The following is a 25,670-nucleotide window of genomic DNA, read 5'->3' as shown; positions in this document are numbered from 1 at the left end:
GGAGGGGAGGGGAGAGGAGGACATCCTCTAAAGTCTGAGAGAATACAGTATGGAACAGTTATGCATATGGTTCCAAGGAATAAGACTAGCGGCCATTCTTAATAAGTTTTTGAAACTGTGATACTAGAATATGGTCCATGGACAGCAAAATCTGCTTCGTGAGTGGTGTCATCAATGTTTTTCAAAAGCTAGGCTCACACAACATGACAAAACAATGCCTTGCACTATATTCTCACACTTGAATTTTGCTGTAACTCCACTCCAGTGGGCTTGGTGAGTAGAGCGAGCCCAGAGCAGGGCGACCCTGGAGAGGCAGTGCAGCTCTCCAAAGCAAATGGAAGATGAGTTTACAACAAACAAGAAGATGATCCTTTCACACTCAAATCATCCTGTAGCTTTGAAAGACAAGGTGCACATGAAAATAGCAAGCTAAAGTAGCCAACCATAGAGCCAGGAGCCAGAAAGACCTTGAGTTCAAGTGCCAACCCACCATCCATTGACTCCTGCGGACTGCAAGCTGGGGGATGTCTCTGAGCCTGGACTTCCCTTCTCCTAAAACATGGATGATAAGCCCCTGCCTCCTATGAGCTCTGTGACAATTGGATGAGATAACAAATGTAAAGGGTTCAGGCCAGCAGCTGGTGTGGGGTGGTGACTGTCCCCAGTAGCTGCTGTAAAGTGACATATAAATCCCATTACGCTAATCAATGACCGAAAGAGAAAAACAGTAGGACCCACATTCCAAGGCAACCAAAGTACAATACATTAGAGAAGGTAATGCATTTGAAAACTGAAATGGATTTGTAGAACTGGAAATGGCTTTCAGAGCTCTCTTGTCAAATTTCCTCATTTTATTGATAGGAAAATTGGGGGAGGAAATGAAAAGGCTATTGTGGGTTGGATATACATGCACCAAAAAAGGTCTTAATTAAAGGGAGGTTATTCAAGTTCAGCCAGCAGATGTCTTTAGCCTGGGCAAGGTCACCTAATCCCCAGCACTCCTCTTTGGACTCTCACCCACTAGCCTTCGTCATTTACATCATTTGACTAGCTCTGTAGACATTTGGGATTGTGACACTTGTAATGGAGATGTGGAATTTTTGAGATAAGGAGCCTACATAGTACTTCCAAAAGAATGCATAGAGCCAATAGCAGATATAAATGTATATATAAATATATATCTGAAAGAATAAACCAGGAAAATAAAGGATGTGCTTCTCCTAAGACAGAGCCAAGTCACTCACCTGTCCAGGAGCAAGTTGGGAGCAAAGAGTAGCTTCCCTGGGTGCTCCATGGAGCGCCAGACAAGACCAATCATTAGGATCTCTAGCCAGGCACATTCCAGAAGATGGACCTGATCGTGGAGGTTCAAATCCCCAAAGCCTGAAACATGACAAGAAAAAATAAACTCTGCTGAGTTAAAATGAAAAGCATTCATCACTGGTGGAATCAATGCAACCAGGGATTGCAACCATTTGGCTGTGTTTTCTATTAGATGGAATTAAACGTAATAGAGGCACACCATATAGGAACGTCAAGGAACTATTATTTAAACCTAGCTCTATGAATAAATTTGTTGTGGTTTTAAGTTTTTTAATGACGTAGTGTCACATCTACAGAAATACATAAACTTATATAACCCACTTAGCTTTCTGTACTTAGTAATGAAGCTTAAATGCTTTCTACTTTATAAATTTTTTATTTGTTTTAATTAGTTATACATGACAGTAGAATACATTTATGCACTTTGATACATCATACACAGATAGGATACAATTTCTCATTTTTCTGAGTGTACATGCTATAGAATCATATTGGTCATTAGTCACATATATACATAAAGTAATAATGTCTGTTTCATTTACTGTCTTTCCTATCCTCACATCCCCTCCCCTCCTGTCCCTTCATTTCCCTCTACCTAACCTAAAGTGATGCTATTCTTCTCTAGTGCCGCACCCTCTCTTATTGTGAATTAGCATCTGCATATTAGAGAAAACATTTGGCCCCCAGTCTTCTGGGATTGGCTCATTTCACTTAGCATGATATTCTCCCACTCCATCCAGTTACTGGCAAATCCCATAATTTCACTCTCCTTTAAAGCTGAATAATATTCCACTGAATACGTATACCACATTTTCTTTATCCTTTCATCTATTGAAGGACACCTATGTTGGTTCCATAGTTTAGCTATTGTGAATTGAGCTGCTGTAAACATTGATGTGGATGCATTACTGTAGTATGCTGACTTTAAGTCCTTTGGGTAGAAACTGAGGAGTGGGATAGCTGGGGCAAATGGTAGTTACATTCCAAGTTTTCTGAAGAATCTCTATCCTACTTTCCATGGTGGTTGCACCAATTTGCAGTCCCACCAGCAATGTATGAGTGTACCTCTTTCCCTACATCCTCGTCAACACTTATTGTCGCCTGTATTCTTGATGATTCTGGCAGGAGTGAGATGAAATATTAGTGTAGTTTTGATTTGCATTTCTCTAATTTCCAGAGACGTTGAACACTTTTTCATATATTTGTTGATCAATTGTATTTCTTCTTCTGTGGAGTGTCTGTTCAGTTCCTTAGCCCACTTATTGATTGGGTTATTTGATTTTTGGTGTTTTTTGAGTTCTTTATATATCCTAGAGATTAATGCTTTATCAGAAGTGCATGTGACAAAGATTTTCTCCCAATCTGTGGGCTCTCTCTTCACGTTAATTGTTTCCTTTGCTGAGAAGAAGCTTTTCAATTGAATCCATCCCATTTATTGATTATTGATTTTTACTTCTTGTGCTTTAGGAGTCTGGTTAAGGAAGTCAGATCCTAGGCCAACATAGTGAAGATTTGGGCCTACTTATTCTTCTATTAGGCACAGAGTTTGTGTTGATTTTAGTGCAGGGTGAGAGATAGAGGTTTAATTTCATTTTGCTACATATGGATTTCCAGTTTTGCCAGAACTATTTGTTGAATAGGCGATCTTTTCTCCAGTGAATGTTTCTGGCACCTTTGTCTAGTATGACGTAACCAAATTTATGTCTAGTATGACATAACCAAAATTCTACTCTGAACCACTGGTCTACAAGTTCTATTTTGGTGGCAATACCATGCTACTTTTATTACTACAGTTTAAGGTCTGGTATTGTGATGCCTCCTGCTTCACTTTTCTTGCTAAGGATTGCTATTCTGAGTCTCTTACTTTTCCAAATAAATTTTATGATTGCTTTTTCTGTTTCTATGAAGAATGTTATTGGGATTTTAATAGGAATTGCACTAAATCTGCATAATGCTTTTGGTAGTATGGCCATTTGGACAATATTAATTCTGCCTGTCCAGGAACATGGGAAATCTTTCCATCTTCTGAGGTTTTCTTCAATTTCTTTCTTTAGTGTTCTGTAGTTTTAATTGTAGAGGTCTTTCACCTCTTTTGTTAGATTGATTCCCAGGGATTTTATTGTACTTATGACATTTTTAATAGCCCTATTTGGCTGCTATTCATTTGTGCTTCGTTGAAAATACAAAGGTGCAAGAAATTTAAATTACTTGTCTTATACCATACAGAAACTGGCACTCAGGTAGGACCAAAGTCATTAAACATCTATTTTTTCTTCAAATCTAAAAGATCATATCATATGATCTTCTTTCATAATCTGTCGAAAACTCATGAAATAACATGTAAGTAAGTCACTTGGGAGAATGAAACAGATGATTAAAGGTGACATTATGATTACTTTTGATAAAAAAAAAAACATTAAAATGTGTCCTTTTTCCAAATTGTTGATTAGGATATTAAAGCTTTTTCCAATCACAAATGCTGGATGCTCAAAATATAACAACAAGGAAGAGGAGGAAATACAAAGAGAAGAAGGTGGCAAAGGAGAAGAAAATGGAGGGAAGAAGAAGAGGAAGAAAGAAAGACCAGCTTATGAGTGCCTTACTATAAGTTAGAGGCAGCGCCAAGTGCTTCCTGTACTTGGTCTTTCTCATTTTTATTAATACAATACCCAGAAGAGGTGGGAAGTGACACCTATTTACAAGATAAGAAAACAGATACTCAGAGATGGGAATGTCATCTCCAGTGCCTGTGCCCTTGACCACAATTAGCATGACCTCTTGTGAGCTCTCCTTAATTATAGAATTTGAATTGAATGACCAAGTAAATCTAACCACACACATAAGGATAAATTAGTGACAGGGAAATTAAATGAAGACACGGTCCAAAAAGTTTTTTGTTTCTCAGATCAGCTTCCTGTTCATTGGCCCAGGGGCGCAGTGTATTTCCTTCTTCTTGCTCCTTACCCTCAGCTCTGTTCCCACTTATCCATGAGAATGGCTATATAAATCTTATTTTTAATGTCCTCTTCTTTTTTTTTTCTTGCTATTTCTAATTCAATTAGCAATCTAATATTGCATTAATTGAAAAGTCAAAATGTAAGATGATTTCCTTAATTAGTCAAGTATAAATGATCTGCCTGGATATTTCTTCTTGAGGGTCTTGGTGTTATCCACAGCTCAGCCTTAAATAATTAGCTCATATTTGTACATGCCTAGGCATTGTATAGCACTTAATCCTCATCACCAAATAAGTGGGATCCAGATACAGAAATTTAAGCCTGAAAGAAACCTCACAGCCTATGTCCCCTTTCTTGCCATCATCTCATCATCAAACCTAATCCATTAGTCTTCCTCTCCTCTCTGTTCCTACAGTTGACAAAGTCAATTCCTAATCACCTCTTACCTTTTTGTATGACTTCCCTATTACTCTAATACGTAATCATGATGTTGCTTGTATGTATAGTTGATTCTTTCTCTCGTGGAGTGGATTATTGAATCACTAAGTACACATTTATCCTATCATTGGACATTTCGATTGTTTCCAGATTTTGAGTTATTACAAGTAAAACTGTTATGAGCAATTTATGTATCAGTTTTGGTATGGACATATGCTTCCATTGCTCTTGGTTAGATATTTAAGTGTGCAGTGCTTCTTAGAAACTGCCATACAGTTTTCAAAAGTGGTCGTACCACTTTACATACCCACCAGCAATACATGAGAACAGCAGGTGTTCTGCATCCTTGCCCATATCAGTGTGGTCGGTCTTTTTCATTTTAGACATTCTAATAGATATAAAGGTATAACAATGACATTGTGGTTTGATTTGCATTTTCCTAATCATATTGAGCATCCCATGTTTTCTACCAGATCATTTCGTTACACTGTATTCACGTCAATTATTCACGTATCTGTAGGACCCACTAGACTATGAACCTATTAGAGCCACAAAATGGATGATCTCTCAAAGCCCACTTTTTTTAAAGCTCAAATTTATTGCGACTTCCAGAACATAACACAGCCATTCCAGGGCTCATAATAGCATAGCCTTTGTCAGGGCAGGTATCTTTCAACTGGAAAGAATGGATTCCACTCAGGTGACACAGACTGGTATCTGGAGAAATGAGGAAATGGGTGGCATTGATCATAAGAAAATCTTGAAAACTAAAAAGCTATTTTTTGGTTTCAGACCTGCCTGGGGGGGAAAGGAACATAAATATCTGCAATACGTAGATGTTCACCTAGTGCCCTGGGTCAAAAAGGACCAGGCTTTCTCCCGAGGAGACATCACCTGGCTCAACAATAAATGCTTCTCTTTCTTCTGGTCTAATAGGAAAAACCAAACCCAGGGGAAGAACATAAAATGAAAGCCCTAATATGTCCCTCAACTCTCTGAATAAAGTCTCCTAATAGTGAGATAAACCTACCCTATAAGTTAAACTCACTTTCAGAAATGTTAACTTTTTGTGTGTGTGTGTGGTACTGGGGATTGAACCCAGGGCCTTGTGCCTGCAAGGCAAGCACTCTACCAACTGAGCTACATCCTCAGCCTAGAAAGGTTAACATTTAAAAGCAAGTCTTTTTCTGTCTTCTCACAACATTCACTATTTTGTGTACACAAAAACGGTATCATGTGATATGTTTACCCATGAAGAATTTACCCTGTAATATTAAATTCCTTACATAAGCCTCAGAAAATTATAAAGGATGGGCTTGGGGACTCACTCCCAAGTTCTCAGAACTGCAGTTGGTCATGTAACCAATCAACTTGGGAAAACCAAAGGCCTGCTTTCTGATGGCAACTTTACATTTAAATGGGAATCACACATTTTAATTCTCTCTTTAGAATTCCAGTGTTGTTTAGGTGTGACAGTTTTAGTGGTCTTTTGGGAGCCAAACAAGCTCCCCCTAATCCTTTGTACCATGTAAGTATGGTGATTATGAAATGGGTCTGAGGGATGTCTGTTAGTAATAGTGTTCAATGGAAGGCCAGCAGGATTGCTAGGTCTCTCTATTGAAATGTTGTAGATCTCTCAAATGAGTCTATTTAATTATCTTTCCCAGCTGTGTGTATTGCCTACAGACAAAGGTTATTATGTCTGTTCCACAGTGTCCTCTGCAAGTTCCTGGGACAGGGTCAGAGAATCATGCAGAAAAGACTGACAATTAACCTCCTCGATGAATGAGAGGACTGTAAAAGGGAGTTATTAGATGGAGTGTCTCCTTTCTTCCAATATACTGGTCTTGACATTACATTAACCACGCAGGAGCCAAATACCCTTTTGGTGTGGAACAAATGTCCATGAATTTTTCAATTGACAGTCAGTGGGGAAAAATAATGTAATAAATCCCTAACAAAATGATAGTGTGCCAGATATCTAATGCCATCAAGTTTGAACTCCTTGGCTTACTTTCCTTATGAACATGAAGACAGTTCCAATATGTAATTCCAATGGACCTGACAAAACTTAGAGCATTCACAATTTAAATTCCATTCTTTCTGAACACTTGAAAGTTCAGCAATAGGAAGATGGGAGCTTCTCAGTTGCCATGGGATATGAGTAGAGACATCAGTGATAGATATTCTCGCAGGTGGCACAATGAGAGTGTCTCTTCCCCCCCCTCACTTGAGGACCACATCTTAATGACCATGATAAGGCAGCATGGTCCTTTGGACTTCACCAGAAGGAAAGAATGTGTGCTAGCAAGTAGTAGCAGCAGTTGATTGAGATGAAGCTAAATCAAATGTTCAGAAATCTAATTATATAAAATAAAATTATTTTTAAAAAACAAACACAGGTGTTTTCTCCTGTTCTCCTTCACAGGTCTAGTAAAATAAAATCTCCAGAGATGGGATATATTATAGACAGACAGAGATGCCTCAAGACCTCCTCCCCATCCCACATGGAATGTAACCTAGCTAATGAAGTTGAGGGAGAAAAAGGACACCAGCCCATATATCACCAGCTCATTATTTCCAGCATCATGGCCAGGTAGAATTATGCCTTCTCTCCTACTTTTTTTTCCCCTTCAGATATTTTAACTTGGTTTTAACTGTAAAGGGAACTACAGCATGTCCATCACTCTCCCTGGGGTCTCATGAGATGCTGAGCCCTCTGCTCCACTCTTCTCTACTAGGAATTGCTGCTGTGCAGATTGCTTCATTTGCCTTGGCACACACAGAGATCGTTAAGCTTCACCCTCCATTACTGGGTGTGGCCTGGCTTTTAGAAATTATGTTGAAAGTGTGCAGAGATCCTTAGGCAAAATGACTAATATCATCTGAATGCCCATAAAGTCCCACACTGCCTCAGAATAAATGATAAATCAGAGTTCCTCTTCAGTGGAGACATGAGAAAAATTAAGCACTACAGCAATTGTATGTGTTATTTCCACGGGATACACTTAATGGAGACAAAAAGTTGAAACCCCGTGGAAGAAGAAAGCAGCATTTCTCAGGGGAATGCTATAGACAAAACCAGAAGCCAGGTAGTTGGGTCCCTCAGTTAATCTACTGGAACAACTACTGGCTTCTTGACCTTCAAAAAAAGTAATCATGTTCTCAGTCATATGACCACAATGTTCTCCAAAATGTCAGTTATGAAATTGCCTGGCTTATTTTTTTTTTTCTGTGTTGCCTTATTACTCAATGGAAGAAAAGTTTACTGATTTATATCTTTTGCCCTTGATGCCAAAGACTCAATGTAAGAGAAGAGAAAGGTAAGAAATTAAGAAATCATGGAAGGTTCGGATGAGATTTTAGCACAATGATAGCTACAAGCTGAACCAAACTAGGATTTCTGAGAGAAATCCTATAGAACAGATAATATCAGAAAAGATCCTAGACCCCTGTTCAAATGCCAAGTAGTCTTCACATTTTTTCATTTGGTAATTATTTTCTCCAGAAAATAGTAATTTAATGTTATACCATGGTCCATGGACCCCATGGTATGGTTGAATATGATGTTCCTTCATTCCAAAGATATTCTTACACTCCATCTTATACACAGTCCCAGTGTAGAGGCATCCACCAAAGCTGTGATTGCTAGTTTATGACACTTAATGCTGTTTCCAACAGTGTAAGCATCAAAAACTTCTTTTTGCAGAAATGAGTTTAATGTACTTAAATAAATAATGTCACACAACTCTTTTATCAAATATGTATTACCATTAAAAATAAAATAAATATAAACTGTATCAACACAATAAGTAGTAACAGAATAAACAGTCACTTGTCTAGAAATATTGTGAATCACAATGCAAGAGCCTTCCCCACATCACCATCACTAGGTTCTGACTTTAACAAGAGAAGTGCGAGCAGCCTGCCCCCTGACCTCACACCTTATCATATCACCTATCCGATGCTCTTAAGCAGCCATCAATTAAATATTGACCTTGTCAATAGCAAGTTTACTTCTTTCCTTCTTTGTATGACAATAGCCCTCATCTGTGGGCATAATGACTAAGCTATTTCCAAATCACATCCCAACATGGGACTGTAATTATCTGGACCCTACCCGCCAACAGAATGGACAGAGAGTGAGCTGAAAAGTCAAGCAGACCTGGTTTGCAATTGCTCTGTGGCCTTCAGCCAGTTACTTAAGATCTCTGGAAGTGCTTCCATCTGTAAAATGCAGATAAACTGACCTGCCACTCAGAGTAACTATAAAAATTAGCAGATGTCCCAGGGTACCAAAGTGACTACTGTCTTCCATACTTCATACCAACAGGCTACAATTTCTGTTTCTGCAGAACATCAAGAGACATGATTTGTTTTTAAAATATTTTAGATTTTGAATCTCAAACTTAAATTGGGCATTTCGTATTGACCCCAATTCATGATGCCATATTGTATTTTCCTTTATATATAAAGAACCTAATAAAAAGGATAAAAGACTTTCTGGACATCAAAGAGCACTTTAAAAAAACAACATTTTATGATTTAAAAGTGGAGGGAATAAGAGCATGTGAATTATATTTTCCCTAAAATACATAGATGAGAAAAGAGGGTATATTTGGGGTTTTATTATATCCAAAGCATTCTAAAATGGTGAGCATCTCCAGAATGTATCTATCTCCATGTACCCCCCAAACAAGCAGAAGATGGTTTTCTATTGAACCCAGCACCCTTCTAGGCTATGCTGGGTACCCTTCACTGACCTTGGATAGACAAAATAAAACTTTCCCTGTGGTGGCTATTCTCTTTGGGAAACAAAATTGTGTTCCTCAGAAAAACACTATGCATTAAATCCATTGGTACTGAAGGACCAAATGTGAAAATGTGATATCTTAAAAATACGTACACTTAGCATAGTTGGAAGCCAATTAATTTGAGTAAAAACTGAGGAATTCAGTAAGAGGTTTGAAAATAAATGAAGAGATTGGTTTTTAAAATTAATGATGCCTGCTTCTAATGCCCCACACTGAGAGCCATATCTCAAAAGACTTACAGATGATGAAGGTCATGATAGCTATATAAATCTGTATGATCTCTGTTTACCAACATTGACACTGCACTCTGACAATGGAAACATGTATTCTTTTACATAACATAATCACCACTTCCTTCAGAATAATGCAGCAAAACCTAACACATCTTACCTGAGAATTAGTCTTATACATACAGAGTCTAAGATGATGGTTGTGTGGAACACCTAAAACAAACAAAGCAGTACTGTTTGGAGTAATTACATTTTTTCCTCATTTTTATCTAAATGAAAGGGGAAAAACAAGAGAGTCACAGGTAATCCCTGGCCCTCACGTGTGAATGCATTCATTAAGTATAAACTAAGTACAGAAGAGATGTTCTTCTGATAAGGTCTTAGATACCTTATCATAACCTACTTGTTGAGAAAAAAAAAATCTAAAGACATAACCATTTGCTCAACTGTTGAATTAAATTCAAGGATCCATATACCTTATAATATGCCTCTAAGAAATTATTAGCCTTAACCCAGAAGTAAATTCAGACTCTACCACAAAGTCTTTCAACAGCTTTCCCCTGATCTGGAATCAGTCCACATTTATTGTTTAGGGGTGTGTGTGTGTGTATTGTGGTTACATCTTAGTCATCTGCCAGTATTCGATTATGTTTGCACATAATTAGAGATAACCTAAAAACAGTGTATGGAAATCTGACCTACAGTGGTAATTATAGAACTTCTCTGTATAGAAAGAAAAATAGAGCTCTATTATAAAAGCTCAAGATTCTAATGCTTAGAGTAATACATTATAGCATATATAAAATAATGATGACATGCAAATTATTCTTGACTTTAAATGAACTTCATGAAATATTTCTCTTAGTCTTATTGATTTAGTTAATCACATTTTTTAATAGCGAGATTTGTACTTTCTTCTTTTTCAAAGGCCAAATGGATCTTAATTCTGATCATGGCACATGTGAATTTTTGAAATACTGCCTATTTTTCTTAAAAATGTATCTCCTCTGTTTCTGTAATGAGTCAATATGAGAAAATGTCATTGCATCTTTGTCAAAGAGGCTGGATACCTCATACAAGTCTTCATTTATATGGTTCTTTCTGAATTTTGTAAAAAATTTCTTCTGAAGAATTGGCATGTCTCTTTTCATTGGCTGGTAAGCCCCATCATCAGGAGGCACAGACATGAATACAATGTTCTAGAACACTGACAATTTCACTTATTTCCTAAAAAAAAAAAAAAAAGTCTGCCTTGCTGCTTCTTTTCTGTGGACCTTACTTTTGGACGAACCTTATATCGAACTTTGCAAAGTAGGTAGAGAAATAAACCATTCAAATATGGGTGTATTTGGTTTTGCATACATACAGAATATTCCATTTCCCCTCCATTTAACCATAAGTAAGTTCTGTGGTAACAGATGAGGAAGTGATTTGGCAAGAGAAGAGAATTCATAGCACAACTAGAGCTGCCTCCCGAGAGGAAAACAGTCAAGACTTCAAATCTGAGGCTCAGACTTGGGGATCCAAAAACAAGTCCCTCAGAGAAAACAAAGCAGATGGCAATTCTACCTTGTTACCAGCCCCATCTGTATTACATGCAGAGCCTTGGTTTATGAAGACATGGTTGTCATGACAATGAGCATTTGAGAAGAATTCTGGAGAAGCTGATGAATTTATGAGAGTCTCCTGGCTTCCCAATTTTCCAAACACACCAAAATCCAAACCCCCAACCCCAAAATAAGCAATTCTATTACTGCCCATATTGGCTACAATTATTCTACATAGATATTATGAGTTTTGGCACTTTTCATATCAAAAATCCTCCACAGAGGGATGCAACAGCTTTTTACTCTGATAGAGCACAGCTTGAAGGTAAACCAGTCTTTTATTTTTATTCAGTGAAGGCAACTCTATTAACTCCAGCTTAATTTTCTTTCCTTACAAGCTCAGAAAGAAATCAATTTCAGCTTAAATGAGAAAGGGGGAAAAAGTAAAAGAAATTATTTTCCAGTTTCTGAGAGTAGATTGCAAACTAAAGAAGGAAAAAAAATTAATAAACTATAAAGTAAAGTACTTAAGACTGTCCTTTTAAGTGCTTGTCAAATGGACAGGAAGGCCAGCCACTGCGGAGTGACTCTGAGTTACCTGACAAAGAGCACAGACTGGCTGCATTTGAAAAGTCAACAAGCACTTGTCCCCAGGAACATAGTTTTCCCCATATTTCTAGAAGCAGACCTACAGAGCATTTCAAATACTATTGTCATCAGTCTGAGTTTCCAAACTACGCTCCTGGTAAACAGTACAAATGTCATCAACACACTTTAAGAAGGAAGAAGACAGTCTCCCTTTAGAGTAAGTCCACAAAACAAATCAACAATGATGATTTCTTTTCTCCCACCTCTGCCAAGCTCAAGCCCCTTCATGAAACCAAATTGCTGATGATCCACAGTTTTAGAAGGACTCCCCCCACCACACACACACACACACACACACACACTCACACCTGATTTAAACACTAGAACACCCATCATAGCTGATGGCCCAGGGACATCTAGCTCTAGAATGCTTTAGGAGGAAAAATAGGTTAATTCATTCATTGTTTGACTTAAAATTATGTCAAAATGGGAGCTTTACAAGGCAGAACCCCAAGAGGTCTGGGAAAGACAGAGTATCAAATCACACAGCAAGCAATGCTCCAGCCAAGAAAGCAGGGGACAAGCCACAGGTTCCAGATCAAGAAGGGGCAGGCCAGCAAGTCTGGGGTCTCACAAGTACTTGGGAGTATTTGGAAAACTTGGCTCTCTCCCATCTGGTCTTCCTACAATTGCCTGCCACCCATAATTGTTCCATGATCCTTTAGAAATTTTAGTACCAGATAAAGTGAGTGATGAAATGAAGGAGAAAGAATTATTTCCACCTCTTCCACCCAATACTTGAAGACAATGATCCCTGAATTTGCACAGATCATTCTAGAGAGAGGTCAAAAGGAAGCCAGATAGCCAGAATTGATGTTCCTTTAAACCCTAGTGGATACTTTTATAAGTCCAGTATATATTTCCAGGTCATTAAATAGCCTCTCTAAAAATAAAGTGGGTGCTAGGCCAGCCTAAAAGAGAGCTTCTCTAAGTACTGCTTGTCTTGAAAGCAAGAGCTATGTAATTTCTTGCTGGCTGAATGTGGAACCTAGCTTTGTCTTGAGCCTCATGGATAGTGTGGGATTCTGAAGGATTTCAACAAGAGCACAGCAATATTTCCGGACAGAGATAAAGAACATCTGTTTAATTTCCTAGGATTTCCATCACAAAGTTCCACAAAATGGGTGATGCCAACCTGGCTTAAAAAAATATTCAACCCTCAAAATTGCAAAGCCTCTTGATCTAACTATTTCAGGCCACAAATGTGAAACAGTATGAATTGGGATCACTGAAAAATAACAAAAAACAAGATCCCATGAAAATACAATGGCACCTACACCAAATTAAAGGCAAGGTTTCTGAATATTTGTCAAGGCAAAGGAGTGGGTATATGTTTGTGGGTACAAGGACACATAGATGCCATCACTGGGATGACAGACTCTTAACTCCGCATCCTTGCAAGATTAGTGACAGAGCTAGAAGAGAACTGGTTAATTCCAGAACATCACTGATTGGAATACAGCTTGCTCACTCAAAGCTAGAATAAAGAAAAGCAGAATCATTACTTTCCAGGGAAACCTAACTATATTTCATATTTATATAAAAAGTAAAATATGTATCGGCCACCTTCCTAGAGTTTCAGGTCTCCATAGGACTTCTTACCTGTCTGACATAGAATAAGATGCTGTGAAGATGTACTGTCTGGTGGAGGGACAGCGGGCTTTGCCAGGCCCAGCTTTACCCCGTATGAGCCATGTGGTTTGGGTGAATTGATCAGTCCCTGCTGCCCACTCTTGGTGTCTGCTCTATGGATACTTTAAAAATAAATAGAATCTCCTATTGCCTGCTACAAATTGGTGGTTCATGAATAAATGGTAGCTATCATTACTACTAGTTCCATTTTAAGGTAAAAAATGTCAAATATTATGGAGAAGATCAGTTTTCTTATGCCTAACCATGAGTTTTACATCTAAAGTATATAGGTAGAAGCACATTTACGACAGGGTTTTTGAATATTTTTGTTTCAATTGGAAATCTGTGAAGTTTATGGAGTAATGTTTTAAGTGCATAAATTAAAATATATTTTACTGAGAAAAAAATTATGGCATTTGTGGGTAAATGGATGGAGTTGGAGAACATCATGCTAAGCAAAATAAACAAAGGCCAAATGTTCCCCAAAATCCCAAAATCCCCAAAAAACAAAGGCCAAATGTTCATTCTCTGATAAGTGGACACTAATACATAATGAGTCGGGGGAGAATGAAGGAACAAAGGGGGGCAGGAAAGAGGGTGGAATGAGATGAACATCATTATCCTAGGTACATGTATGACTGCACATATCATGTGACTTGTATCATGTACAACCAGAGAAATGAAAAGTTGTGCTCCATTTATGTACAGTGAATCAAAATGCATTCTGCTGTCATGTATAACTAATTAGAACAAATAAAAATAAATAAATAAACATACGTACATGTGCATGCATACATATAACAAAATATACTGCATGTGGATATATTTCTAACAAATGGGTACATATCATATATATTATATTTTTGTATATATTACATGTATATCATGCTTATGTAGTCTACATGTTGCTTTTTTAATTTGACAATAATAAATCTCAATACATTCTAGAAAAAGAAAATATCTTTTACCAAAGTCACTAAATGAAAAAAATTAGTGGGACTTAGTTCTTCTTAAGACCCTAGTGTATACATGGACCTCAGGTTAGGAGTACCTGATAGGCTGAGGATAAACGTCAATGAATTCCTAAATAATCAAATTGTGTTGGAAGACTGTCCTACAGCATCCTTCTGGTGGACTGTGACACACGTCATTCATTCTACATCTTTTCTTGAAACTAAAACACAACAGATTAAATGAGAATTTCATGCATATGACATTTCAAACAAGGAAGACCTTTTCTCATCCTGCACTCTTTCTGGAATGCTTTCATAAAATGATTGAAGAGCAAATAAACTTCTATAAGCTATTGGAAATTCTTATTGTACATGAGACAAAGAGAAGTGAAAAAAAATTGCAACAGAGATCTAGTGAAACAACTACTGTTTAACAGCAGGTACGAGAGTCAGCCTTGATGACCCACTTTTGATGATTCATTTCACCAGCTATTTAGGGAAATCATAATATCTTAACTAAAGAATGTCTGTGAAATTTCATGAAGATTTGAAGAGTAAAGGTAAATTGCAAGTCTTAACAAGAAGAGATTAGCAATTCAATAAATTATAAGATGATTTGGGGGTATCAGAAATACATTTTATTGACTTTTAAGGAATAATAAAATCCGAAGTTATGCATGAAACAGACAAGAAAAACCTCAAAAATACAATGTTCCTCAGTATGAAGCATCCCAGTACCTGAACATAAATGGCCAGTAGAGGGCTGGCCAAGAGAGGGGACATCCAGCTGTGGTTTGACTGTTCACCCAGCCCACTCTGCAAAACTTCGACAACAGCCTCATAAACACTGATAAGAGCCAGATTTGGGGCTAACAATCAACAGCAAAAATATTCAGTGAATGAGTACAAGGAGCTAAGAACGCATAGGAAGAACCCCAATTTAAAAATTACACAATGTATATGTGTTCTGAAACATCACATGGTACCCCATTGTTTTGTATAAATTTTATGTTTTTATATATCAGTTAAAAATAAATTTACATTTTTAAAATTTCAAGTGAAAAAAATAGAGATAGAAACTTAAAAGATTATCCAAACAGGTTGAGGTATAAGAGAAGATTCTATCAAGAAGGCAGAAGCGCTGGGGTTGCTTTCATCACTGAAATTTTAGAATGACCCTGAAGACTCTTCCTTTGGCCTTTCGTGACTTGCTGCTTAATCCCTCAGAATGGTAGCATCTTTAAAACTTTTCCATTGCTTTTACTGTCCTTCTTACATTTATGTGTTTTCCTCTTCTGCTACTCTATCCAGTGGCATTTTAGCAGAGGGACCATGATGTAAATTCTGAAAGCTAAAATTTCAGATAATTTTTGCCCTGCTAAAAGCACAGTCAATGTCAAGAAAGAGGCAGAAAATGGAACAATGATTTGTGGAAACTACCTTCTGTTCTTGAGTCTATTAGTGTCCAGCTAGCATAGGAAATCTTTCATAAAGTGTTATTCTTTTCGAGCTTAATTTCTTACAGCGACAATACCAATCCTATTAGATATCTGTATCTGATGTCTCATATTGCAACACTGGGGCTGTGATTTTTTAAAAAGCCAAAAAAAAAAAAAAAAAGAAAAAGAAAAAGAAAGAAAGAAAGAAAAATAAAAAACCTATTTGGGCATAAAAAACATTTCTAGTTTCCTAAGTTTGCTATAAAAAAGAGATAATTTAACCTAAGCATAGTGTTGAGGTTTGCAATTACCTAGCATTTCAATTCATATTTCTTGAAAGGTCTACTATAGAATTTTTCATTTATTAGTAGATGATTAGTAAATGATGTGTGAATCTAATGGATTTTAAAAGTAATTATATTGGAGGGAAAATTGAAAGTCAGACTTCCACAATACAGATTTTCCACAAATACTGATCAAATCTACCACTATTCACTAGTTTGGGGCAAATTAACCAAAATCATAAATAGTTAAATGGGGTTCACATTGTTTTTGCTTTTGATTTCTTTGCTTTTTTAGTTTTTGTTTAAGACTAGAAAAGGTACTTAAATAGAGAGAGAGATGGTATTTTCTTTTGAAAGACTCTTAGGGCCCCATTTAGTTAGCTGAGATGAAGTATTAGGATAACATATTTGGATGGGCTCAAAACATTTTTGTCATTGAAGTCTCTTTTGTCCTTAATAAGTAGTAGTATTTAAAAGCTCCTCACTTGTTTGAAATGACCTAAAATATAGAATTATCTTCACTTTGAGAATAGCACTTATGGATTTGTTCAAACAATATGTCAAAATCTTTCATCCCTTAGATATTTATTGAAGTCCTATTACATTCTAAGTATTGTGTTAAGCATTGAAATTAGTGTACTTTGCTTTATTTTCTATATTGAGATGGACTCCAAAGTTCTAATTTTATCTCATTAGCTACATACCTACATATCTATTGGTGTGAATGATACACAGAGAGATATGTAACATGGTCTCATAGTCATACCTAAGCAAGAGGCATAAATGCAAGCTGGAAGAGCTCAAGAGGAGAGAAGCGTTGGTGGCAAGGGGTGGGGAGCTAAGGACATAGTCCCCACAGACATTCATGAAGACAGCAGGGCAGGGTAGGATGCATGTCCAGAAGAGGAAGTGAGATGGAAATGACACCAGCAGAGCCTTTCTTGGGAAGGAGCATCACAATAGGAGGACAAGGTGGAGGGAGCCCTGGCTAGAGGAAAAAGGTATGTATGCAGAGGAGGAAATACTCATCTAAGTGGAATGCAGGCCAGCAGAGCAGGACCCCAGGCCTGGCTCAGATGCCTCCATGTGAGTCTATGGCAGCCACTGTGGGAACCAGAGCAGACAGCCATGACGGCCCTCTCCTTCATAGGCAAATAAGGAAGTTCTCCCACACATACCGAAGGGATGAGGGGCATGCACTGTTTATGGAACGGTATTAACGATCTTGCTATGCAAGGTTTCTTCTCAAACTGCAGTGGAGGAAGATGCCATTCAGTTTGATGTAGTCATGTGTACTTCAGGGTGTGGCCTCAGGAACAGAGGGTCTGGCTGAGATCCTGGCTCTGATACTTCATAATGGAGACACCTTGAGAAGGATACTTGACTTCCCCATGCCGCCGTTTCTTCATCTGAGGTGGGAGCTTAAAATTTAAAAAGTGTCTTTCCTCTGGGTATATTATGATGAGTAAATGAACCAAGAAATATAAAATGCTATAAATGTTGTTCCAGGTAGTCACTGTTAGTTCAGCAGTAGTAGCAGCACTCATTGTGGTTCAAAGTGGTAGGACAGGTCTGAAATAAAAGTCAATTTTTACCTTTGGGGTACTCAACTTACTTTATAACTCTCACCATTTGCATAAAATAAATAAAATAAACTGAAGAAGCCATAAAACTATAATTTGATTTTTGAAGTTTTGCCCCAAAAAGCATAACTGGAAAACAGATATTAAGAACACAATCAAGAACTTCAACTTTGAACTTAAAATACTACTGTAAATATGAGACGATATATTTTAATCATGATTTTATTTCAATTGTGACTTCCCATATGAAATCTTTCCTACTGGTCCATGCCCCTAAAAGAATTGTACAGATTTTCTCTCTTGTATCTCACACTTTCTGGCACATAAGTACTCAAAGAGTCTTGGATTGATGGATAGATGAATGGGAGAAGGAAGGGAGGCAAGAAGTTAGAGAGGCCAGAACACCAGGGGTCAGCTGCTGTCCCAGCACTGGAGGTCAAGGCCTTTTTATGGATTTAGGAGTTCAGAATTCAGGGTCACCACCCATGTTCTCAGGGCCTGATCTGCACACAGAGGTCATCTTCGGAATGAAGCCAGGGGATCCATGTGCTTCTGCAGCTGCAGAGGGTGCTCCATCCATGGACTCTTCTTCTCCTTGTATCTCCTCTAGAGAAGGCTCCCTCCTTCAGTTTGAAAACCTCTGGAGATATGTGAGGGCATACGAAAAGCATAAATTTTTTTCTCTTTGAATCAGGCAAATGACATTATTCAAATATTACTTATAAAGATTGATTTCTTTTAAGTTAAGGAAGGAATTTGCCTTGGAAGCTGGAATAATAAAACATCTCAATGATAATTTCTCAAATGGAAATATACTAAGCAAAATGGACAAGTCTGCCCCTTGCTTGTTCTCTCTCTCTCCCTCTTTCTCTCTCTCTCTTTCTCTCTCTCTCTGTACCTCTCCCTCCCTCTCTCTTTCACTCTTTCTCTCTGTACCTCTTCCTCCCTCTCTCTTTCACTCTCTGTTCCTCTCCCTCTCTCCCTATCTCTCTCTGTACCTCTCCCTCCCTCCTTTTCTATCTCTATCTCTATCTCTATCTCTATCTCTATCTCTTTCCTGATTGTAAAGGCAAGGTGTTAATGAGAACTAGCAGGCATCCTGCTAGCTTGTTAGAATGCTCTGCATTGCATCATGAAGACAAAGATGCAAGAAAGCTTCTCTGCTTACTTTGACAGAGCTTCCTGGACTTATTTTTGATGAAAGGTTTTGGATGCCACCCATCATCACACATGGAATAACAAGTAAGAGAGGGCTTGTCACCCATGGGTCCTGAGTCAGCAGCATAAGGAGCATGTTAAGACATCAGCCTTTCTGTCTTGGTTTGGGGTTTATTTGGAAGAGTATTTTTCAACTTAATTCCATAAGTTTTTCTCTGAGTGCTTACATGCCTAGGATTGTTCACACTTGTTAGAAGATAGAAATGAAAGACCAGAGATTACATTTGAAAAGTTTACAGCAAATTTAGTAGAGGTTATTTTTTAAATGTTAAGGTTCCAATCAAAAAGTGATCTCATATAAAGAACAAAGAATCGAGTCTTCAGGATGGAATGGACCTCAGAGGGGCTCAAATTGAGTTTCCCCCAACTTTTGTGACCTAAGCAACCTACGTACTATCTCAGTATTTCAATTTCCCTATCTATAAAAATAGTGATAATCACTCTATATGGTCATTGAGAGGGTTAAATAAATTACCACATAAAATGCATATCATGCCTGGCATAGAGTTAATATTCTAGAGTTATTTGCTCTTATCATTACTTTTCAGTATAAAGAAAAGTAGAAGTAATTCTTTGGCAAAATTCCTAGTACTGCCTCATCTAGAAAGGAAAACGAACTATGCAATTATGTGGCAGTGTGTGCTAATGGAAGACACTGGTGCATATCTGAGCTTCTCCACTGAAGAGCATGTGACCTTGGGCAAGCCACTCAACCTATCTAGACCTCAATTTCCATATCTGTGGAATGGGGATAATAACACCCACTCATCTTCCTGCCAGATCATTGGAAGTTTTGGTTCAGATGTTGGAGAATAAATCAAGTTGAAAATGCTAAATGCTGTGCATGTCAGAAATCATAGGGAGGATCTTGGGTTGAAACCAGAGAATTCAAGGGAAGCTGTCAACAAATCCAGAGCTGGAGTTAAAGCTGATCCAGGGTTTAGGAACAAGTCAGTGCTCTCATTCTTTTCTGGTCGTTTCTTTAGCTGGTGTCCTTGTGGCTTGACTTTTATAACTTAGAGAATACTGTGACTTGGGAGAAGGAAGTTGGTCCTGTCCACTTGCTCTGAGCCAGGACTAACCCAAGAAAAGAAGTTAATATTATTAGATCAACATATCCCATTTCATACCTTGCTGACTGTAATGTGAATGTCTTGAGTGTCCTTTGGATAGTATGTCAACAGCCCTTTGGCAACTGAGTGTGATGTTAACTTCATAGAGACTAATATGCTTCTCTGATTTATAGATTGCCCTAGACAACAGTTATGTAATTTAGACATATTTAGACTGTAGAAGAAATAGATTTTCTGACTTGTAAATTAATTATCTGAAAACATATTAACTCATTTATATCATGAAGTACAATTTTCTGTATGAAAAGTTTCTTTTGGGCTTCATAATCACATTTTTAAAACCTATGAGTGGGGAACATCTCCACTCACGTACCAACATTTTGCAACTCAAGCAAAATCATGAAGTAAACTAGATACGTGTAGACACTATAGTGTGCTTTCTTGCAGGTATTCTAAATAATAAATTACTTACAGCATATCATACATGTTTATACAAATCTTCACACTCTTATCTCCTGTTCAAATCCTGTTCTTCTCTGCCTCTCCTTTCTAACACTGGTGCAGGTCAATAAGATAGAGTCCCACACATGAGCCACAACAACATCATTGTTATAATAACAGTAAGGGTACCCAGGAAAACTGAGGATGTTTACCTCTTCCAAACTTTTTAGAGGTCCAATTCTGCTGATAGGAGATCCAAACACTTTAGGACACGCAGGTTCTTCCTGTTCTCACCCCACCCACATTGCCAACCTCACCACTCCCAGTCAACTTCCAAATTCCAAGCTACACTATCTCTGTCCCCAGGAAATTCTCTTGAGTATCCTTCAAATATGCTTATATTTTTTTGATCTTATGCTTTCATTCAAAAAGCATTAATTACCTTCTATGTGCCGGGCATTATGAAAGAAAGATACCAAAACAAATACGACAACATGGATAAACTTTGACAGTGCTGTCCCGTGGGAAAAAAGCTAGGCACAAAAGGGCACCTAATGTGTGATTCCACTTGCACGAAGTACTTTGAATAGTCAGTCATAGAGGCGGAAAGTAGATTTGAGGTCACCAGGAGTGAGGGAGGAGGGAGCAGAATGGATAGCTATTGTTTAATGTGAACAGTTTCAATTTGAGGTGATGAAATTCTGGAGATGGTGGTGGTGGTGGCTGCACAAAAATATGAACGTACTAAATGACACTCATCTCTAGATTTAATGTGGTGAAAGAGAATGTAAATTGCATGTTATGTATATATTAGCATGATAAAAAAATTTTAAGCATAACAAAGAAACAGAAGACCCAATCTCTGCCCTCCTTGGAGATTCTGACTAGTTGGAGTTAGCAAACAACCATAATAGAGATGCAGCAATACAGAAGCCTGGGGACACTTAGTCAGGCTCAGGAGAAGTTCCTGGGAAAGGTGATGTCCTGTCCATGACAGTAAAGAGGATGAAAGAGCATGTCAGCCAAGAGTGTGGGATGTTTGGGAGGCAATGGGGGCAGGATTTGGTGAGAAGAGGACTCCTAGCCAGACCACCTGGCCTGGAGGGGCAGGAAGTCCAGGGTTTGTGCTGGGGACTCCAAGCTCTTGTTCATAGTGTCACATTCACCATAATGGCCTTTCCTTAACCTCAAACCATGATCCATCTTATCACAACCAGTTCAGGGCCCATTTTTGTCTGTGAAACTTTTCTTTCCAAGAAATCAATCATTATTTTTCTTTCTTCTAACCTTCAATTTTGCTCCTAATTATACATTTTTTAAAAAATGGAACTTGTTTTCTCTGACCTGTGTTTTAAGACACTTGGGAGCAGAAACTATGGGGTTTTTTGTTTTTGTTTTTGTTTTTGGTTCCTTATAGCATCTAACTGGTAGGATTATAAAATTCTTTTCAATAAATGTTTTCAGAGTAGGATTCATCTTGAATTTCCAACTATTGGCTTCTAAGAAAATAAAAAAAAATAAATCATAAAACCAAATTCTGAAGAAGAAATAATTCCTCCTAAGAAATAATTAATACATGAGTACGGTGGTTCAGGAACACAAGGCTGAACTGAATTGTGATTCAAGATCTGCACACTTCAGAGTTATCCAAAAGTCACATCGACCAATGCTTTCTATCATCACAAATATTAGGATTCACAGATCCCAGAAAGTAACTTGCCATCAATATGGAGCTATTGTGAAATGAGCTTTTTGCTTAGTATTCTCCCCTAAAATGCCATTTTTTTCTAAGGGACTTTAATACACAAAAGTTCAGCGTACTGAAAGAGGCACAGAATCGGACTTAAATTGTATGGGTTCTGGTGTTTCTCCTAGAGGTACTGTATGGATTTGGGCAACTAACATAACTTTTCTTGGTTAAGTTTATCTTTAGTGTAGGGTACTAGCTTATACATCTATTTATAAATATCTTCTGCAATGGTTTAAATGTGAACTTTTCCTCAAGGGAAGGTGTTGGAAGTTTCTTTTCCAAGGTGAAGATGTTAAAATGTGGTGGGACCTTTAAGAGGAGGGGTCCAGGGAGAAGTCCCTGGGTCAATGGAGGCATGCCATAAGAAGGAATTAACAGTTTTTGAGGGACCTAGGTTTCCTTTTCTGGCTTCTAGGTCTTACCATGCAATCTCCCCCTCATGCTTATGAATCCATCTGCCCATAATGTGAAGCAGCCAGTGGGGGTGCAGGCCTTTTGCAGAGCTAACACTATACAGTTTGGATTTTCAAATAAATCTCTTTTCTTTATACAGCACCAGCCTTGGGTGCTTCACTATAGTAAATGAAAACAGACTAAACACCTTTTCATCTATGCATATCTATATTACACAGCAGATAAGCAAAATTAAATTCTAGATTAAAAATGGAAATGGAAGATTACTATTTATTCATTGATTTTTATGGATAATTATTCATATATTTATATCAGTGTGCTACAATGACAAGGCTGAATGTTATTTTAATATTGAACAGGGGATAGTTCACTCTCCACCAAAACTCATGCTTCCATCCCATAATTTACACTTAGAGTTGTCACTGAGAAAAGATATCCAGGGACTACATTTCTCACCCTCTCCCACTGCAGCCAGCTCTGGGCCACCATGACACTACATCTGTCCAATGGAATGAGAGCAGAGAGGTATGTTAGGTCCAAGCCAAGGCAGTCACGAGCAAATATCCTCTACCCTTGCTTTTCTCATGGCCACAGAGATGACACAGCCACAAAAGGAGGAGATTGTTTCCCTGAATTCCCCTGTGATAGGGACACCCTCCAAAAAGGAGCTCAGCAGAGAATATTTTGTGAGCAGGAAATATTTTTTATAATAAACCAATCAAATTGGGGGATTTTTCTAAGGCAGCTAACATTATCCTTTTTAATACAGCATACATGTACTTCTCTCCTTGTATACCATGTATACACATTCATTCCACAAAAGAATCGTCACTTAAAAATTTAAATAAGCAAAATATACTTCATTGGCAATAGTTGATCTAATCCATACCACCTCTTAGAAGACATTTAAATCATCTAGAATTCAGTAAGTTTACATTTATTGTTATAAATGTTGCTCTTTATTATTATTTGTAGGTATGAATATTTATCATCAACATTAATCTAACACTCCATTGATGACCTATGAAATGTAGTCTTATCAAAATATGACTGGATGCCCATGTGGTAGATGATGTAATTCTGCCCATAAATAGAAACATAAATTAGAAGGAAAAAGTGTTCAGTGTGAGTATGGTGTATGATATAAGTGGGACTGTACCCATTTTGTCCCAATGTCCCAGATACCATATTTGCTCAAGGTCCTATTTTTAAGACAGCTTATATATCTATAAGATGCATTTTCCCAGTGTCCTGTTTATAGGAAAATCTACTTTTGCTTTTAATGATAATAAAGGATATATAAGCTCTAGATTATGATTCCCAATCTATCTTATTTATTTATTTATTTATTTATTTATTTATTGAGGGGGGATTACTGGGAATTGAACTCAGCAACTCTCAGCCACTGAGCCACATTCCCAGCCCTATTTTGTGTTTTATTTACAGACAGGGTCTCACTGAGTTGCTTAGCACCTCACTTTTGCTGAGGCAGGCACTGAACTCATGATTCTCATGCCTCAGCCTCCTGAGCTGCTGGGATCACAGGCATGCACCAACCGGCTCCAACCTATTTTCATGCACCTGTGTCAATTTTGTTAAAATATTTGCAGAATTGGAAAATTGGGACTTAATGGGTAGAAGCTCATCAACATTTGATGAATATTGATGCTTAATATACTCTTAAGGGAATTTTGCCTCCAAATTGAAGCTGTAAAGTCATTGGAATTATTAAAAAATAAAAGCAAATATGTAGCTTTCTAGATTTTTGGTATGTGTTAAAAATTGTGTAACGTTGAAATGTCTATGTACTGATCCTTCACACAATAAATAAAATCTCAATTATGAAAGAAAGAAAATGTACAGTGTCACAGAAACCAATATAACACAGAAAAATGTACATGTACTCCCACCCTTAACACATACACAAATCATAGATAGAAAACTAATTCTAATAGAGATGTAATCCAATTTTAAGCATCAATGACACATGAACATAAAAGTATTTTGAATATAACAGAGATACTGGGAACATACACAAAGCAATGACTTTTTCTGCCCTGAGATGCCTGCCAATAATCTGAAGATAAGTCATAATATAGCAATTAAATATAGGTAGAAAGCAAAAGTATGCAATTTTTCAGCTATTCAGTCCCTGAGCTGGTTTAAATGTATCCAGGACATTATCTCCGTCTCAGACAGTTATTGGCAATGAAGTCTAATGCTTTGCTCATCACTAGAATTTTTTTTTTCCACTGGCCTGTGTAAACCATTTAAATCTGCAATCATTTTAAATATAATGATTTGATAATACTTTTGAAGTTAATTATGTCTTAGGATCAGAGGGAACTATAAAAGCCATCATAAGCACTACTATTACATATTTTTCAAATTAATTTTAGAGAAAGGTCTTATAAGAAAGTAATAGTAATGAAAAGTGAATGTGCTATATTCATAAACACATTTAACAAATCTGAACTAGATCATACTGTTTTTATTAAGACATGTATTTAATTTTTTAATTAACTCTACAATATTTATCAACAGGGAAGTTAAGCATCCAGCTAGGATGTGCACCAGCACACTCAGGAAGAGGTGGAATCATCCTCTCCAGAGGCATCATTTGCCAGCCTACTGGGTAATTTTTAAAAGGTGCCTTTATTATCCAAGGCCTCAGTGTTATAAAAAGTGTTGGTAAAATTCCTAACCAATGTACTTGACTTGATAGTCCTGAAAAAAAATAGGACATTCCTTGGAAATGTATATATAAATGAAAACATTTTTCAAACTGCTTTGAGTTTAAGCTTTTAATTCCACTAACCCTAAACAACAAGCAAGAGGTGAAAAACATTTGCATTATTTGTCTCATTTGTCATATATTCATATATATATATATATATATATATATATATATATATATATACACACA

The 25,670-nt window shown here is 37.3% G+C and overlaps 1 protein-coding gene across 6 annotated transcripts in view; it reads right to left on the bottom strand.

Annotated features, from left to right (window-relative positions):
• Positions 1 to 25,670, bottom strand: part of Esr1 (estrogen receptor 1) — a 381,784-nt gene that overhangs the window by 74,444 nt on the left and 281,670 nt on the right. For all 6 annotated transcript variants that reach the window (XM_048799977.1, XM_048799971.1, XM_015502311.2 and 3 more), the window contains one exon: positions 1,245 to 1,383. In XM_048799977.1, coding sequence (XP_048655934.1) covers positions 1,245 to 1,383 — 139 coding nt within the window. The remainder of the gene's footprint in view (positions 1 to 1,244; positions 1,384 to 25,670) is intronic.

This window comes from Marmota marmota, unplaced genomic scaffold (assembly GCF_001458135.2).
Source record: "Marmota marmota marmota unplaced genomic scaffold, marMar, whole genome shotgun sequence".
Classification (NCBI taxonomy): domain Eukaryota; kingdom Metazoa; phylum Chordata; class Mammalia; order Rodentia; family Sciuridae; genus Marmota; species Marmota marmota.
Note: the sequence above shows the minus strand (reverse complement) of the source record. Positions and strands in the feature narration are given on the sequence as shown.